Source organism: Rhineura floridana, chromosome 6 (genome assembly GCF_030035675.1).
Source record: "Rhineura floridana isolate rRhiFlo1 chromosome 6, rRhiFlo1.hap2, whole genome shotgun sequence".
NCBI lineage: Eukaryota > Metazoa > Chordata > Lepidosauria > Squamata > Rhineuridae > Rhineura > Rhineura floridana.
The window spans coordinates 57146229-57162978 of NC_084485.1; the positions used below are offsets into that span (position 1 = coordinate 57146229).

General features: G+C 40.5%; 1 protein-coding gene across 2 annotated transcripts in view; it reads right to left on the minus strand.

Annotated features, from left to right (window-relative positions):
• Nucleotides 1-1404: 1404 nt before the first annotated feature.
• Nucleotides 1405-16750, minus strand: part of TAFA3 (TAFA chemokine like family member 3) — a 155124-nt gene continuing 139778 nt past the window's right edge. For both annotated transcript variants that reach the window (XM_061630348.1, XM_061630349.1), the window contains exons 5-6: nucleotides 12303-12427; nucleotides 1405-3387 (exon numbers count right to left, since the gene is read on the minus strand). In XM_061630348.1, the coding sequence (XP_061486332.1) occupies nucleotides 3376-3387; nucleotides 12303-12427 (137 nt within the window). In that variant the 3' untranslated portion in view covers nucleotides 1405-3375. The remainder of the gene's footprint in view (nucleotides 3388-12302; nucleotides 12428-16750) is intronic.

The following is a 16750-nucleotide window of genomic DNA, read 5'->3' on the forward strand; positions in this document are numbered from 1 at the left end:
TCACAGAGCTACAATCCCCAGAAGAGTGGCTGATTGTTAAACTACTCTGCCACTGGAGCTCAGTCAGGGGAATAGGAATGAATATGTCATTATATAAATGGATACGGTCTGGTAGACAGCATAACTATTAGAACTCTTACAAGGCTTTTGATGACATCCTAAGAATGCTTTGCAGTCATAGCATAAGAGCATGGGTCCTTCTTATGAATCAGTAACTGCTGAAAAAAAACACATGGAACAAACAGTGTTTAAATACAGATGGTTCTGACAATCCTAGAAAGTAAACAATGCTGGGAAGAGTCTGCCAAAGATCAGTATAAAGGATAGTGCTATTTAAGATGCATGCATGATCTGGAGTCAGGTAAGACAGGACAGAATTATCCAGGATAGCGAAGACCCGAACATATAAAGAAGCTCAAAATAATAAATGAGTTAACTGAACAGCAGGTGAGATTTAATAAATACAAAACAATGTAAATATAAGGTGGTATTGCATGCTAGTCCTAATCAGAGTGCACCCATTGACGTTACTAAACATGACTAACTCAGGTTTATTAATTTCAATGGGTCTATTTTGAGTAAGATTTAGTTGAATATGACCCATTGATTCCTATGTTGAATCTGTATGACCTTTAATCCAGAACTGGTTGTCTGTTTAAGTTTATATGTATATATCTCACACACACTGAATCCACATGCCTCCCTCTGTGGCATATGTGTAGCCCATATTCCAGGCCATCATAGGCCATGGGAGGTCTGTGTACACATCTCATATCACTACCCAACTTGCCTCCTTTGCTTGGAGCTTGCATTCCTTGACTCAAGGGAAGGAGGCAATATGTTCCCTGATGAGTGTGATTCAATCCCCGACTGCACTCTCTCTCTCTCTCTCGTGCATGCGTGTGTGTGTGTGTTGGGATTCTGTTATTCTGAATGTCAGGGATGGAGCCCTCTAAATCTTGTTGGGTTACAACCTCCATCATCCCTGACCCTGGCCATTGACTATTCTGACTGTGACTGATGGAAGCGTTGCACATGGGCACAACACTTATGATGAATTGGATTGAGCCCAAAACAAAAACAGTCACAAACCCAGGGAAGTTAGCTACATCTTGACAAGCTGTTCATACTCAGGGAAGTGTGAAGCATTTCACCATTTTGCCAGAAGGTAAGGTAATAGACAGGCATGGTTTAAGCAAGAACACATTATGAGGTTCTTCTCTTCCCTCACACACCCAATCTCCATGCTGCTAAATGCTCAATCACTTTTTTCAATTACTTGAAGATGATTTCAGAAAATCCACAACTTCCCCTCTCCGTTGGCCTAAAAAACAATTTCATATTTAAATGAACAAATCCATCTTGCAGAGATTAAAATGAACTTTAATATTTCACAGTCTGGTATTTACATCGCATCTGAAGCAGGTATAACATAGTCTGTTACAAAAAACGTTTAGATAACAAAGTCAGCAGGTTGTACAGTCACATCATGAAGGCCAGGCCACTGCCAAGTAGGACAGCTCAAGGCAGAGTTTTGAAGGTGCAGCTGTTTGCCCACTCCATTCTCTCTGGTTGCTCCAGTAATCCATCTTGCCTGAGTTGGAATTTGATGTTCACTTTGAATTATACTTAGTAAGGTATGCAATCATTCTCAGCCTCATCCACTACCCTCCCCCAAGTTAAATCAACACACCTTCATGATCAAGGTAGACATAATAAGACATGGAACATGATTATGGATGTAAAGTAACTGGTAGTAGATCTTAGCAGTCCAATTGGAAACATCAACAGTGACTCATGTTAAAGAAAACCTATCCCTTCTATTATATGTTTGATGTTCTAATTTGCTATGAAAATTGCTAAGTAGACTCTGAATATGCATTTTCACTTTGGGGCTCAGATGTCATGTGCATCAAAAATAAAAGTAAGATGAATTTCACCAAAGCTATGCTGTGTCTGTCTGCTGATTTCTCCTATCCTCCCTGGAAAAAAAACATTTCCTAAAACCTTGTTACAACCCCTTGAATGTGGATCCCTCCCTTCCTCCATGGATATCAGCAGAAACAGCAATGTATAACAAGCTGGGGATTTTAACTTAGTTTTCATAATATTTTCTTGTGAAGAGGAATAAGAGCAATCATTTGGTCCCTGAGAGGGATCTGAACTCATTACAGTTGTCAGGTAAAAGTCTTTATTTAATACTAATGTAACTAAGCTCTCTCAGTTTTCTGAGTAAAAGTAAAAATTAAGACTGTACCAGACACAACATAGCAAAGACACACTCCCTCCTCACTCTAATATTTGCAATAGAATTTTGGTAATAATTGTATTCCTGTGACTTTGAAGGAACAGAAGAGATGGGACTGTAAGCCTGATTAATTACTGAACAGGAGAGGGAAAGACCAGCAGATAGCCCTTCATGTGACTTATGAAAAAGAATTATGAATTATGAATATTTTTTCTCATCTCTTGTGTTTCCAGCAATGCACTTCTAACTGTACTGTAGATTGTCCCATCCATCCAGGTACAGAATCTGATACCGGTACCTGGGCAAATGTTGGAGCAACTGCATTGTCTTTCTCGGACTTCCTCTAGTTTTACACCACAATGAGATAAGAATTTCATTCCTTGTTTTCAGAACTCAAAGCCTGTCTTCTATGAAAGTGACAAAAGCATAAACTGGGAAGATTCTGTAAAAACACTAATTTTATTTTAAATATGAATGCAACACCCACTTGACACCTTGATTCTCTTAGTATTCATCAGAGCCAGCCTACAGACACAGGAGAACTAAACAGAAGGAAAGCTGCTTTTTTCCCCTTTATTGTCATCGAGACATTCTATGCAACTCCAGTATTTAGTTGAGCAGAAAGGGACGAAATGCATTTTTTTCTTGCAGCTACATCCATGGTGTGGAAGGAAAATGTGGAGCAGTTATAGTAACCGCATTCAAGACCCATATTTGTAGACTTAGTAGCAGTTGATGGGTAAATACCTTAGAGGCTGCATTGAATCGGTAGTTGATGCAGTATTGTCAAAAACAAGGGAAATTTCCCAAGATATCTGCCCAGATAAGTGTGTCACCCTGTTTCTGTAATCCTTGGTTTTGTTCTCGCAGGATGGAGCAAACCGCAGCACCACTCCCTTGGCAGATGTATGTAAGGAAGAACAATAAAGTGCCCTTGAAAAATAGCCATCCTATACCATAATTGTCTTCTATCCTGTTATCCGGTGGCAAGGAGGTCCTCCTGTTTCTAGGTCTGCAGAGCATACAAGAAATATCTTGCACCTGAAGAAAAGCCATGTTGTGCCCTTTCTGCAATGCCAGCCATGTCAACACAGCTGCATATCATAGAAGAGCAGATCTTCCCAAATCTACCGTGTCACCTGAGAACAAAGGAGAATGCATTAGACAGACCTCTGGCAATCTATGGAATTATCTCCAGTCCAGAACCTCTTGCAGGTGAGATCGCTCTGTGCCCTAGAAAAGATGCACTGAGAGATGACAAGAATGCAGAGAATAAATAAGTCAATACTTCTTTTTTGACTTTCAAAGGATGTTTAGGTTACTTGTCATTCCAAAGACCTGATCTATTTTTCCTTATAAGATTCAGAAAAAAGTATTCTCATTCAATTTTTTTTAGAAGAAATTATTCAGTAGCACTGAGTCGACTGAAACACATAGTTTTCAGAAGTCAACAATTTGGAAGCAAAATCTGGGGAAAGAGGGACAAGTCAAAATGTTCAAGGAGGGAAATGATATCAAAGTTTGTTAAGTCAGTAAATGATTGCACTCTGCTATGACTTTTAGCCTGTGAGGGAAGGTTGTGGTGTGTCAGAAGAATAGCCATGTTAATCTATTGCAATTTATAAGAGCAGCTGTGCTGGATCAGGCCAAAGGGCTACCAAGTCTAGCATCCTGTTCTCACAGTGGTCAACTAGAAGCCTATGGCAAGCATACTATCAGCACATGTGCAACAGCGTTCTCCCCACTTGTTTTCCCCAGCAACTGGTTTTCAGAGGCATACCATCTACAATATCCATCATGACTAGTAAGCATACTCTCTATGAATTTGTCTAGCTCATTTTAAAGCTGTTGAAGTTGGTGGCCATCACTAAACACTGTGGCAGCAAATTCCAAAGTTTAACTACGTGCTGTCTTCCAATATTCAGCTTCACTGGATCACCTTGGGTTGCAGGATTATGAGAGAGGGAAAAAAAACCTCTCAACTTTCTCTGCATCATCCATAATTTTATACACCTCTATCATGTCTCCCTGTTACCTTTTTTGAAACTGAAAAGCTCCAGGTGTTGTAACCTTTTCTCATAGGGTACTTGCTCCAGCTCTTTGATCATTTTGCTTTCCCTTTTCTGAACCTTTTCCAGCTCTGCAATACTTTTGATTGGAGGCAACCAGAACTGCCAAGAGATTTGCCTAACGGTATTATGGTATTGGCAGTTTTATTTTCAGTTCCTTTCCTAATGATTCCTAACATGGAATTTATCTTTTTCACAGTTTCTATGCCACTTGTTCAACATTTTCATTGAGCTATCCACCGCAACCCTAAGATTGCCCATAAGTGTATTTGTGAAGTTAGATTTTTTTTTTGTCTCAACAGACACAGTCTTGTGGTACCAGCATGATGTTGTGGTTAGGATGCTAGAGTAGGACCAGAGAGATCCAGGTTCAAATTCCCTGCAGCCATAAACCTCATTGGGTGACTTTGGGCCAACCATAATATCTCAGCCTTGTCTATCTCACAAGGTTTTTGTGGTGAATTAGGAAGGGAGAGTCATGTTCATTGCCCAGAACTTCTTGAAGGAAGGGTGGGGGAAAATGGAGTAAAGACAGCTAAAGAAGAACAACAAAACAATCATAATGCCAAAATACAATTTAAATAACATCCCAAAAGAATATAAAGATCAAATAAGGAACAGGTTTGAGGCTTTAAACTTACTTGACAGAGAACCAGAAGGACTATGGAGTGAGTCAGAGACATTATCAGGGAAGAATGCAAAAAGATAATACCTCTAGTTAAAAAGAGAGAAAGACCTCAATGGATGACTGAAGAAACTCTTAAAATGGTTAAAGAGAGAAGGAAAGGAAAAGGAAAAGGAGAGAGAAACACAGTCAGAACCCTAAATGCAACAATACAGCGACTAGTATGTAGGGACAAAGAGAACTATTACAATAGTTACTGAATAGAAATAGAAGAGGACAACAAAAAGGGAAGAACAAGAGCCCTATTCCAAAAGATTAGAGAAATGAAAGGCAAATTTAAACCAAGGGTAGGGATGTTGAATAATCAACAGGGGAACACACTGACTGACCGAGATGAAATAAAATGAAGATGGAAGCAATACACTGAAGAACTCTATAAAAGAGATGCAAAGATGACAGATTCATTCATGGAGGAACCATATGATGAAGAACCAGAAATTTTAGAATGTGAGGTGAAAGCTGCTCTTAAAATACTTGGAAGAAACAAATCACCAGGAACAGATGGCATGCCAATAGAGTTGCTACAAGCTACTGAGACTAAATCTGTCCAAATTTTGACAAAAATTGGTCAAGAAATATGAAAACCTAAACAATGGCCCACAGACTGGAAGCGTTCAATATATGAATTCCAAAGAAAGGGGATCCCAGGGAATGCAGTAATTATCAAACTATTGCCTTAATATCCCATGCAAGTAAAGTAATGCTCAAGATTCTACAACAAAGGCTCTTACCGTATATGGAGCAAGAAATGCCAGACATCCAAGCTGGATTTAGAAAGGGAACAGGCACCAGAGATCATATTGCAAACATACATTGGATAATAGAACAGAGTAAGGAATTTCAGAAGAAAATCACCCTGTGCTTTATAGATTACAGAAAAGTCTTTGACTGTGTAGATCATGGGAAACTATGAAATGCTTTAAAAGAAATAGGGGTGCCACAGCATCTGATTGTCCTGATGCGCAACCTATACTCTGGACAAGAGGCTACTGTAAGGACAGAATATGGAGAAACCAATCGGTTCCCCATCGGAAAGGGTGTGAGACAGGGGTGTATTTTATCACCCTATTTGTTTGAATACCGCTTACCAGGAAAACCCTATTCATAGGGTCGGCATAAGTCGGGATCGACTTGAAAGCAGTCCATTAGCATTACATGCAGAACATATCATACGGAAAGCAGGATTGGATCAAGATGAAGGTGTGAAAATTGGAGGGAGAAATATCAATAATTTAAGATATGCAGACAATACCATACTACTAGCAGAAACCAGTAATGATTTGAAATGAATGCTGATGAAAGTTAAAGAGGAATGCACAAAAGGAGGACCACAGCTGAACGTCAAAAAGACTAACGTAATGACAACAGAAGATTTATGTAACTTTAAAGCTGACAATGAGGACACTAAACTTGTCAAGGATTATCAATACCTCGGCACAATCGTTAACCAAAATGGAGACAATAGTCAACAAATCAGAAGAAGGCTAGGACTGCGGAGCGCAGCTATGAGAGAACTAGAAAAGTTCCTCAAATGCAAAGATGTATCACTGAACACTAAAGTCAGGATCATTCAGACCATGGTATTCCCAATCTCTATGTACGGATGTGAAAGTTGGACATTGAAAAAAGCAGATAAGAGAAAAATCAACTCATTTGAAATGTGGTGTTGGAGGAGAGCTTTGCAGATACCATGGACCATGAAAAAGACCAATAATTGGGTGTTAGAACAAATTAAACCAGAACTATCACTAGAAGCTAAAATGATGAAACTGTGGTTATCATATTTTGGGCACATAAGGAGAAGACATGATTCACTAGAAAATACAATAATTCTGGGGAAAACCGAAGGGAGTAGAAAAAGAGGAAGACCAAACAAGAGATGGATTGATTCCATAAAGGAAGTCACAAACCTGAACTTACAAGATCTGAACAGGGTGGTTCATGACAGATGCTACTGGAGGTCGCTCATTCATAGGGTCGTAATTGACTTGAAGGCACATAACAACAACCTTTATTGTAGCATGAGGTTTTCTACGCAGGTTCCTATTTTATTAAATACATTAGGTCAGGAATGGGAAATGAATATGGCCCACCAGACTTCTCTAGCAAGCCCTTGAGACTCTCCAAGGCCATGTCCCCTGCCCAGACCACATTCCTGCCAGGACCTTCTCTGTGCTGTCTCCAAGTGCTTTTGCCTGACTGGAATGTCTCTTTGGACTGTGATAATGGCTCTTGCTTGCCTGGATAGAGAGATGTGTGGGAGGTATGTTGAAACCTCTGGCTTTTCATTGCCGGAAGGTAATCCACTGTCCAAATGTAAGAGTCACATCTGTGGTTCCACTCATTTTTTCTTTTGATCCCATCTACTACTGGCATGCAGCTCCTAGAAAGCTGCCCATCAGAGAATGTGGCACTTTGTCTGAAAAAGGTTCCCCCTCCCCCCTGCATTAAGTGGACACTTGTCATCACATTATTGGGTAAATTTCTTCATGAGGCTGATGGATGTGCACTTCATATGGTGAACTCCAATGCCTTCCATATGTAATATTCAGCGTCTGTACTGTCGGTTGAGAGGTAGGTTCTCATCTATGAAAATACATGCCACAATAAATTTGCTAACCTTTAAAGTGTCTCAGGCTCTCAGTGATTTATTATCTGCATGAAGGGGAATCAGTCACCAAATTCCCAAGATCAATGTGGGATCAATAAAAAGCCAGCTCTGGAAAAATACCACTGACATTTGAAAGTGACAGTTTCAGCCCCATGGTACTATCCTACAGAATCACTCCAATAGTGTTTGAAGGCACTCAAACACAATTTAATGCAATTACCTTTCTTAAGACGGGATCCTCTATCTGCTACATGAACATGATCTTATAGTGGGTTTGCAATGTGTACAAAATAGTCTAGTCCAGCACTTGGCTGCTGCTTCATGTCCTCAAGCAGTGAATTTTTCTTGCACATATATACACAAAGATAACGCAGTGAAAACACACCACTTTTCAAATTTAAAATGCCCACCAAGCACCCAAGATTGGAGATCATCAGCTAAGACAGGAGGATCTTGGGGGGGGGATCTATTTGGGAGCAGGCATATGGGGAATCTGTTAAAATGCTTAAATATGAACATTTCTTAACATTTTAATTCCTTCAAGTACTTCTAGGCTTCAAGTTCCAAGATTACCTTAAATGACCTTTTTAGCAGCCAGTGCCAGGTATTTTTTATTGCTATTATTTAAAATTCATCTAACATAGCTACATTTACGTCTGAAAAGAAAGTGGAGAGTGTGTAAGCCTTTCGAAAGAATGTAAAGCAAGTGTATATGCATATCACAAGAGAAATCATTAAGAGAAGCCCTGGGGAAGGAGGCAGAAGGGAAAGGTGTGCCTGGTGCACCAGCAATATCAAGCCCAGAGCTTGCTCCTCTTTGATTCCTTGTGTCCTATGTACACAGTAAATAACCTAAACAAATTCTTAAATAGCACCCTGAAAATTGTGTCTTGGCTTCGAGATGCTGGGTTACTCCAATGGCTGTGGATGATTTTATAGTCTTCAGATGTCTCAAACCCTATTTACCCATTACAATGTCCTTTCTTATGGATTTTACAGTAGGACTAGCAATTTCTGTCAAGGCAGTCATCAGAATTACAGATGCATTTGAAATATTGCTATTTAAATTCTATCCCTGCCCTTGTGTGCATGCCAAACAAGAGACACATTTCAGCAGGAACAATTTAGCAAATCCATTGCAAAATGGCAGAGGGATGAAACTGAGAGCATTGAAGAGAGAAAAAAGGAGCTCAATTTGTACACAGCAGAGACCCACAACTAAGAAGGGGAGATATGCTTATTATTTAACTGTCCATCCAGTAATACCATAGCGGTTCCAGGATTCAAAGAGGATAGAACAAACAGAATCAATTCATGCAGAGAGTGAGATGGCCAGACTGAGAAAAGCAACTCATAAAACTCATGTTGCTCTTTGAAGGCATACAGCAATAAGACAAGGTTGAAAGGGCAAACTCTAATCCATTTTCCAGACAAAAGTCATAGGGTGCTTCCAGACAGGGGTTTAATTGACAAACGGGTCATTGAGATATTGCAAACCAGTTGCTGGCATCAGAGTTTATTTATCAATCAGTTTTTCCGCAGAAAGGGTCAATCTGGATTACATGGGGGAAAATATGGGCTAGATTTCTGCAAAAGACTTCTACGCATAAAATGTACCAGTCCCACAATAAATCCCCACCTGGAAGCAGCCATGTCCTCTGGCAAGGATAGGAAAGCTGTGACCCTTCAGATGTTGTTGAACTCCAATTCCCATCAGCCCCAGCCAGTATGACCAATGGTCAGGGATGATGGAAGATGGAGACCAGCCTCATCTGAAGGGCCACAGGTTCCCCATCCCTGTTCTATGGTATCCAAATACACATGTTCTCAGGAAAGTTGAAATATGTCTGTCCATGCTAGCGCAGGCAAAAAGTACTTGTGTCTTTAAAAAATAATATAGAAAACAGTTCTCTGAACTGTTGAAAGTGGCAGGAGTGTCAACAGGTTCAGCTGCGCAGCCCCTTTGCGATGACTGGTTCCTGCAATGACTGGTTTCTTCCTTGTCACTGCAAATTACATCCAACCCTTGGTAGACAGACCACCTGTCTTCTTCAGCTTGCTCAGTACTTGGTGCTTTCTTGCCTCCCTGCAGTCTCATCAGCCTCTCTATTCTTCCTTCACTCCTGCTATTTCTGTACAGCAGAAGCATGGGCACCAAAGCCTTTCTATCCCCTGCTGCAGGAGTATGGATTTCCCCAAGTTGCCCCAACTAATAAAGCCTGGGCTATATTTCATTGTTTCCAATGGCTGGTTGGCTGCAGTTTGTGTCTGAAAAGCATACAGTCCAGAGTGATAGATGGATCAAGGCATATGAACTACTTGGCAGGAGTGGGGGAAAGTGCCATGAAAAAAATGCATTGTTTCCTGTTGGAAGGGGTAAGGCAGAATGTGAATGATGCCAGGATGCAGAGGTGCCAATAAAAAGTGGGAAACAAGTGAAGGGGCAACAGATCAAACAAGGGTAGTGGCATGAAGGTGGTATGACTGATTACGTGGCAGCATTTTGATTCCCTGAGCCAACGGAGGCTGCTCCAATATTCATTTTTGTCAGAAAAAAAAAAAAAGCACTTCAGTGTGAACATGCTATTTGGGGAGTAAAAGATAAGGAAGGAACAACACATTGCTATTTTACAGGATAATTTTATGGGGTGTTTGCGTGGAAAGGAGATGGAAGCACGAAGCAAGCAAAGCCTGAAGAATAATTATGCTCTACTGTATGAACAATGATTACAAAATTATGAAACTGATTAACCATGACATACATGTAATTACTAATGAGTTTGATAAAATTTTAATTATACCTTGTTCTTCAGGGTATTCAGCAAGCCATGAAAATAATAATCATGTAGCTCTCTGTCACAGATGATTGCTCCAACTGGAGGAGCTGTGACAGGCTGCAAAGCCCTCGGCTGGATCGTGATGCAAAGAAGAGGAAACCTGCTGCAACAGGCAGTGGCTGGCAGAAGTCTCAGAGAAACAGCATCCACTCCTGTTATCTTCCTTGGGGTGTTGGGATGAGTTTCATCTACACATACTGCTCTGGCAAGAAATGCTACCCATTTCCATTTACTGGATCATGTTTGCTTTGACTATGTAACTGATGTTTTATTATCAGCACTGTACTCATCACTTCTTATTTTGTCACTCTGCTCTTGAATGCTATGCAGGAGATATAGGATAAATCTGGGAGAAAATGTTTGAATGAAGTCATCTTCAGTGGATAAAAACAATAGGTTTTGAGTTTTGGTCAACTGCTCAACCAAAACCACAATGAGGAGTAACCACAGAATGCTAAATGTCTGTTGGGTGGTTGGAGGAATAGAAACAGAGTCAGAATAGAGTCAGGGCCAATAAAACAGAATATCCTAGAAGATGGCATGGCTGGCTGGCTGGCTGGCTGGCACTCTAAATTAGAGCACTCTACACTACAACATTTTGTTGCAGCTCTCACTTTGAGTTAAGAAGAAATAAACAGATAATTTTCCATTTTGAACAAAAATGTTTTCATTCAGAATGTTTGTCTGAGCATTAAAAAAATAGTTGCAGTCACATATTTTAACTGCGTTATTTTTTTAAAAAATAAGAAGCTAAACAAGCCTGTAACAGAGGCAAGTATGGCAGTCTCTAAAGTTTATCAGAATAGCTTCAGGAATGATGGACAAGTGTCTCTGTGTATGGCGGTGCTGGGGGCAGAATAGGAAGTGCCTTGTGGTTCCTTTCTTCATATAATCTCATCTGAAATTTCTATCTCATTAAATTGGTGTGAGTTTTTTTAAACCATAAACCTGCTGCTGTGTCAGTTGCAGATCTCCACTGTTCTCCTGACATACAGTTTCTTCTATTATTCTCTTCCCAAATCTCCTGCCATTGTACTGACCATGATCTTAGGCACCCAAAAAGCAGATATACATGGCTTCTTCTTTGTAGTTATATTCTATTGAGATCCATATGATAGGTGGTCTTGTGAATGGACAAGACATCTTGAACCACTACATGCCCTGAACAAATTGTTGTTGTTTAGGCCTACCAGATACTCAGTGGTGAATGAATCCAGTGCATCACAATCCTCATTCACCAAATCACTCACTATGTGTTGGAATAGGCAAACTTGCATGTTCCCTTGTAAAAGGGAGATGTTCCCTTTAAGGGATATTTGGGAAATATCCCATGTACCTGTTTACCATGATGTAACTTCCTAATGGGTGGGGTTAGTTACCTGGTTTCCTCCTCCTTTGTCCTGGAGATTCCTGCATAATCTCCATTACTGAGCTGCTTTTTTTTACCTCTGGGAAAGGCTGCATGGAAGATGCCCTCCTGAGAGCATCACTACCAAAGACTAACATGGACTAAGACTTCTACTTTTTCTTTCATCTAAGCTAGAGCCTCTGTTTCCTGAACATATGAAAGGTTGTGAGTAAATATTCTTTATCTTTTAGATAAGGTTGTGTCTGCTGTTATTTGTGCCTAAGGAAAGGTGGGCTGGTTTATATTCTCACTCTACTGCTTGCGCTTATATCTCTGCTAAGAAATAGGACCACGAAACCATTTCCTATTTCATTTTATATTTTGGGTCTCACAGAGGATTACAAAAGTCCTTTCTTGGTGTGTAAAAAAAAAGGCTATTTGATTCAACCTTCCCTCATGCACCTTGGATCAACACCACTGCAAATGGAAATCAGTGAGGAATACCTTGGTTGTCTTTACTTTGTTTCCAGTACTGCAGCTCCATCCGGACAAATCTGGTAGTACCTTACACTCCTCTCCTTCTAGGCATGGGCGCATTTGGCACCACCACTTCTGAACCACTATTGAGGCTATGGGGGAAAACAAAAGATATAGTTTTAAAACAAAAACAAAACACACACACCAGACGGGACACTACAGTACAGACACTATAGGAGAAAGTGTGTGCAGTCACTGAAGTGGATAATCTCATTGTGGCAGCAAAAGCTTCACTGTAAATCCAGTACACAAAGCACTGAAAGAAACATTGACTATAATATTCAATGTTTTCAGATCATCTCTAGATTGGCCGAACATGGACACAATGATGTTAATAATAATAATTTTTTTTAAATTAAGGGAATCAAATTATTATCATTATTAAAATCATTTCTATACCTCTTTGTATTCTTAAAAAAAGCTCCGTTTACATCCAGACTTAAAGCATCAAACAGAACATTACTAATGAAGTTCAAATACAAAGTACATATTTTAGGCAGCATGATTAACATGAAAACAAAATATTCTCTTAAACATAAGAACATTATGGATAAAAATCAAGTAGAACAATACAATAAAACTCCACAAAACAGCTTCACTAGCAACTAAACAAAATATACTGAAATAGAAGCTGCACCCAAACTTCCCCACCATTGCAGTAACCTCTCCCAAATACATCCCCAGCAGTCTTCCAAATACAAGCCTCACTCTCAAGCACCCCCACCAACCCCACGGATAGTACAGCTAATCCTAAACCAACTGAAAATGAGATGATATGAGGACTTTGTAAAACAAACAAAACAGCAGCCTCCTGTGTTTGGTGAACGTGTGAGGGCAACATGAAACAGCCCACTAACCCCATTCCTCATTTACTTGCTTGGGGGTCATGTGTCAACTGGGAACTCTCAATGGCCAAGTTCCCAAAAGCATGAAACACAGTGATGGGTGCCTAAGGGCCTTTGTGACCATTATTGTACATGTGACTGCCAGAGGGGCATGACGAACCAATGCATCAGGATTGCGGCAGGACTAATGGGCACCATTTCACTCCCCCCGTCATATACTCAGTGAACACATTGGTGGGTGTTGTTCAGGAGACTTAAGGCCTCATTTGCACCATACATTTAAAGCAGCATCATACCACTTTAAACAGTCATGGCTTCCTCCAAAGAATCCTGGAAACTGTCATTCATTAAGAGTGCTGAGCAGGGTTGCCAGGCTCAGGCCCTGAGACAGATCCTGTATCTTTAGGAGAAGAGAAAGTCAGCCAAGTGCAGGTGTTCTTGCAACACTGTAATGGGAAAAACCACAAGGTGGAATTCTCCCTTCCCCCTGCACAGCTTTTAAAGATACAGAAGACTTCTTGTGGAGGCCGGGCCTGGCAACCAAGAGGTCTTCTGTATCTTTATAAGCTGTGCAGGGGGAAGGGAGAATTCCACCTTGTGGTTTTTCCCATTACAGTGTTGCAAGAACACCTGCACTTGGCTGACTTTCTCTTCTCCTAAAGATATAGGATCAGTCTCAGGCCCTGAACTTGGCAACCCTAGACTGCTGAGGGTTGTTAGGAGATCCCTATTCCCTTCATAGAGTTACAAATTCTCAGAGTTCCCTGGGAAGAGAGATTGACTGTTAAACTATTTTGTGTGAGGGGAATAAGGGTCCCCTACGAACTCTCAGCACCCATAACAAGCTATATGCAAAACACACCCCTCTCTAAATCCCAAAGCTCAGAAGCCATAAAGCTCAGTGGTTTTCTCCTGATGGATGGAAGAAAATCTGGGCAAGGTTGTCTAAGGAAGTGGTTTCCTTATTTTAAAATTTCTGGAGTGCTTGTTTTGCCATTGTACCACTTAGTTGCACAGGTACACAGTACAAATAAACTAACACAAATTTCAACAACCACCCATTCAAATGGATCAGAGCACGTTCCTACATGCCCATATCAAAAAAGTGAAAAGGGTAAAGCCATAACATACCTAGGAAACAGAAAACCTTTTATTTGGTGTTTAAGGGCCAAACTAGATGTTACACAGCAGACATGTGTAACAGTCTCCTGCAGTAACAGCAATAACAACAACAGCTGTGAAAGGCTGGGAGGTTGAGTGGAAGAAGGATGGGGGAGACAGCTGAAGTGTAGGAAATTCTGCACGTAAAACCTTTTTCTTTGCAGGTAGAAAAGTTCCTGGAGGAGACATTTTGAGCTGGAAAAAATGGGCAGAGGGAAAGGGGTTAAGCAGCCTCACCCCAACCATTCCTTTGCTCACATTTATAGCCTCCTGTGCTTGCTCTTCATTCATACCATCAGAAGACTGTTAGCCCAAATATATGTAAAAATAACTTTATCAGGTCTGTCTACAGAATCCTACACATCTTCTCATTGATCCTGCTTTGTCTACATCCCTGTAGCTAGCTTCTTTTTTTGCCCCCTTCCTTACCTCAAATTGTTGCATCTCTCCCCGCTCTATTATTCTGACCTACCATATATTTTTGCTGGTGTTTTTTTTAATTCTGTGGTGTGTGTTTTTTTAAAAAGCACCAAATAAATGTTCGTAAGGACTAATTTAAATATGTGTGCATCCTTTCATTGGCAATAAGATACAAGCAAGCAAGTGTCCTAGGTCTCCCATTCAATGAAGCCGAATGTCAGAAAATTCTGGACAGGCAAAAGGAAGTACTTCATCACATAATGCATAGGTAAACTATGGAATTTGCTCCCACAAGATGGAGTGGTAACCACTAACGTGGATGGCTTGAAAAGACGATTAGATAAATTCATGGAGGATAAGGCTACCAGCCACAATGGCTATGTTCAACCTCCACTGTTGGAGGCAGAATGTCTCTGAATACCGGTTGCTGGAAATCACAAATGGCGAGAGTGCTCTTGCACTCAGGTCCTCCTCCTTGTAGGCTTTCCGTATGCATCTGGTTGGCTACTATGTAAACAGGATGCTGGACTAGATGGACCTTTGGCATGATCCAGCAGGACTCTTCTTATGTTCAATGTGGGAACAGGGCTGGAATGCTACGTTTGGACTTGGGAGGCCGAGATTTCAGCCATTAAGCCCACTGAGGAGTTTTTCAATGCATTATCCACAGAGTTGTTTCGCTCTTTGATTTTTTTTCCTACACAGGAAGTATATCCATAGAAAAATTAATGGAATCTATACAGTTCAATACAGTGATGGCATAAATATATGCAAGGTGCACATGCGCATGAAACACATGTACTGGGAAGCTGCAGCCAACTGCAGCTTTATGATGTATGAATTTCACTGCATATATGCACAATTGCAATAATCTCATGATAATCTACAGATGGATTTTGTGCATTTCCTACAATACAGAAAGTGCTCTATACAATGCATAACCTAATTGCAAGCATAAAAGAGATAAAAACTGCAAAATACTAAAAGAATGCAATAGAAATGATAAATGACCAGATGGATAAGCAACAAAACTCTGTTGGCTGGTACAAGCTCATTTTCTCCTGGGATTAGATTGTTTGTTTGGATGGGCAAGATCTGCAGTGTGCTCAGTCTTTGAGAATGGAGCAAGCAGAAAGCAGCATGAAGTCATTTGCATGGGACCATCATAGCATCTTCACACACCCCAAGGATGCAGGGCTAACTGGTACTACAATCCAACGCAGCCATCTCATAGAATATTTAACAGGTATTTATCTACAGAATGAGGGTTCTCAGCCATACCAACCTACAGTGGGACACAGAATAATTCACTAATAGGCAAAAAACTTTGCAGTTTAAGAACATACCTATAGCCAACACAACTTTCTATCAAACTTTAAAAAGCAGAGAAATTGGGCAGCTATAGTGAATGCACCAGGGGAGCAGGAGACCTGAACTCCTCCTCTCTGAGATATTCTACTGCCCTACAAACTTGTAAAAATGCAAACACCATTTGGGTTGGTCTTTCACAGTCTAATCCACTTCCTGTGTAGCTTGGAAGGATTTGGTAACATGTGCCTCTGAGCATATGGTGAATGGTGGCAACACCTGCAATCTCCAAAGATGGAGAATTACATTTTGTATGTTTGTTGGTGTTCTTACTTTGCTTCTTCCCTGTGTTACTCCTGTTTCTACAGAGAATCTAACCTAGAAAATTATGTTTCTCTCATTATTCATCCTAGAAATCTGTGTCAAATTTATTTTAATTAATTTCAAAGCCTTTTTATTGGTCAATGTCATATGATGGTGAAGACAGCCTTTTGTGTTTCAAACTGGAGTTTATGTTCTACTTCTCTTTTGGGTGCATTAACAGTTGAATCTGAAACTGGAGATTGGATGGGTGGACACTGGGCAGAGGGGGAGCCCGTTTTCTTTCCAAAAGGAATCATAGAATCATAGAATCATAGAGTTGGAAGGGGCCTTGCAGGCCATCGAGTCCAATCGCCTGCT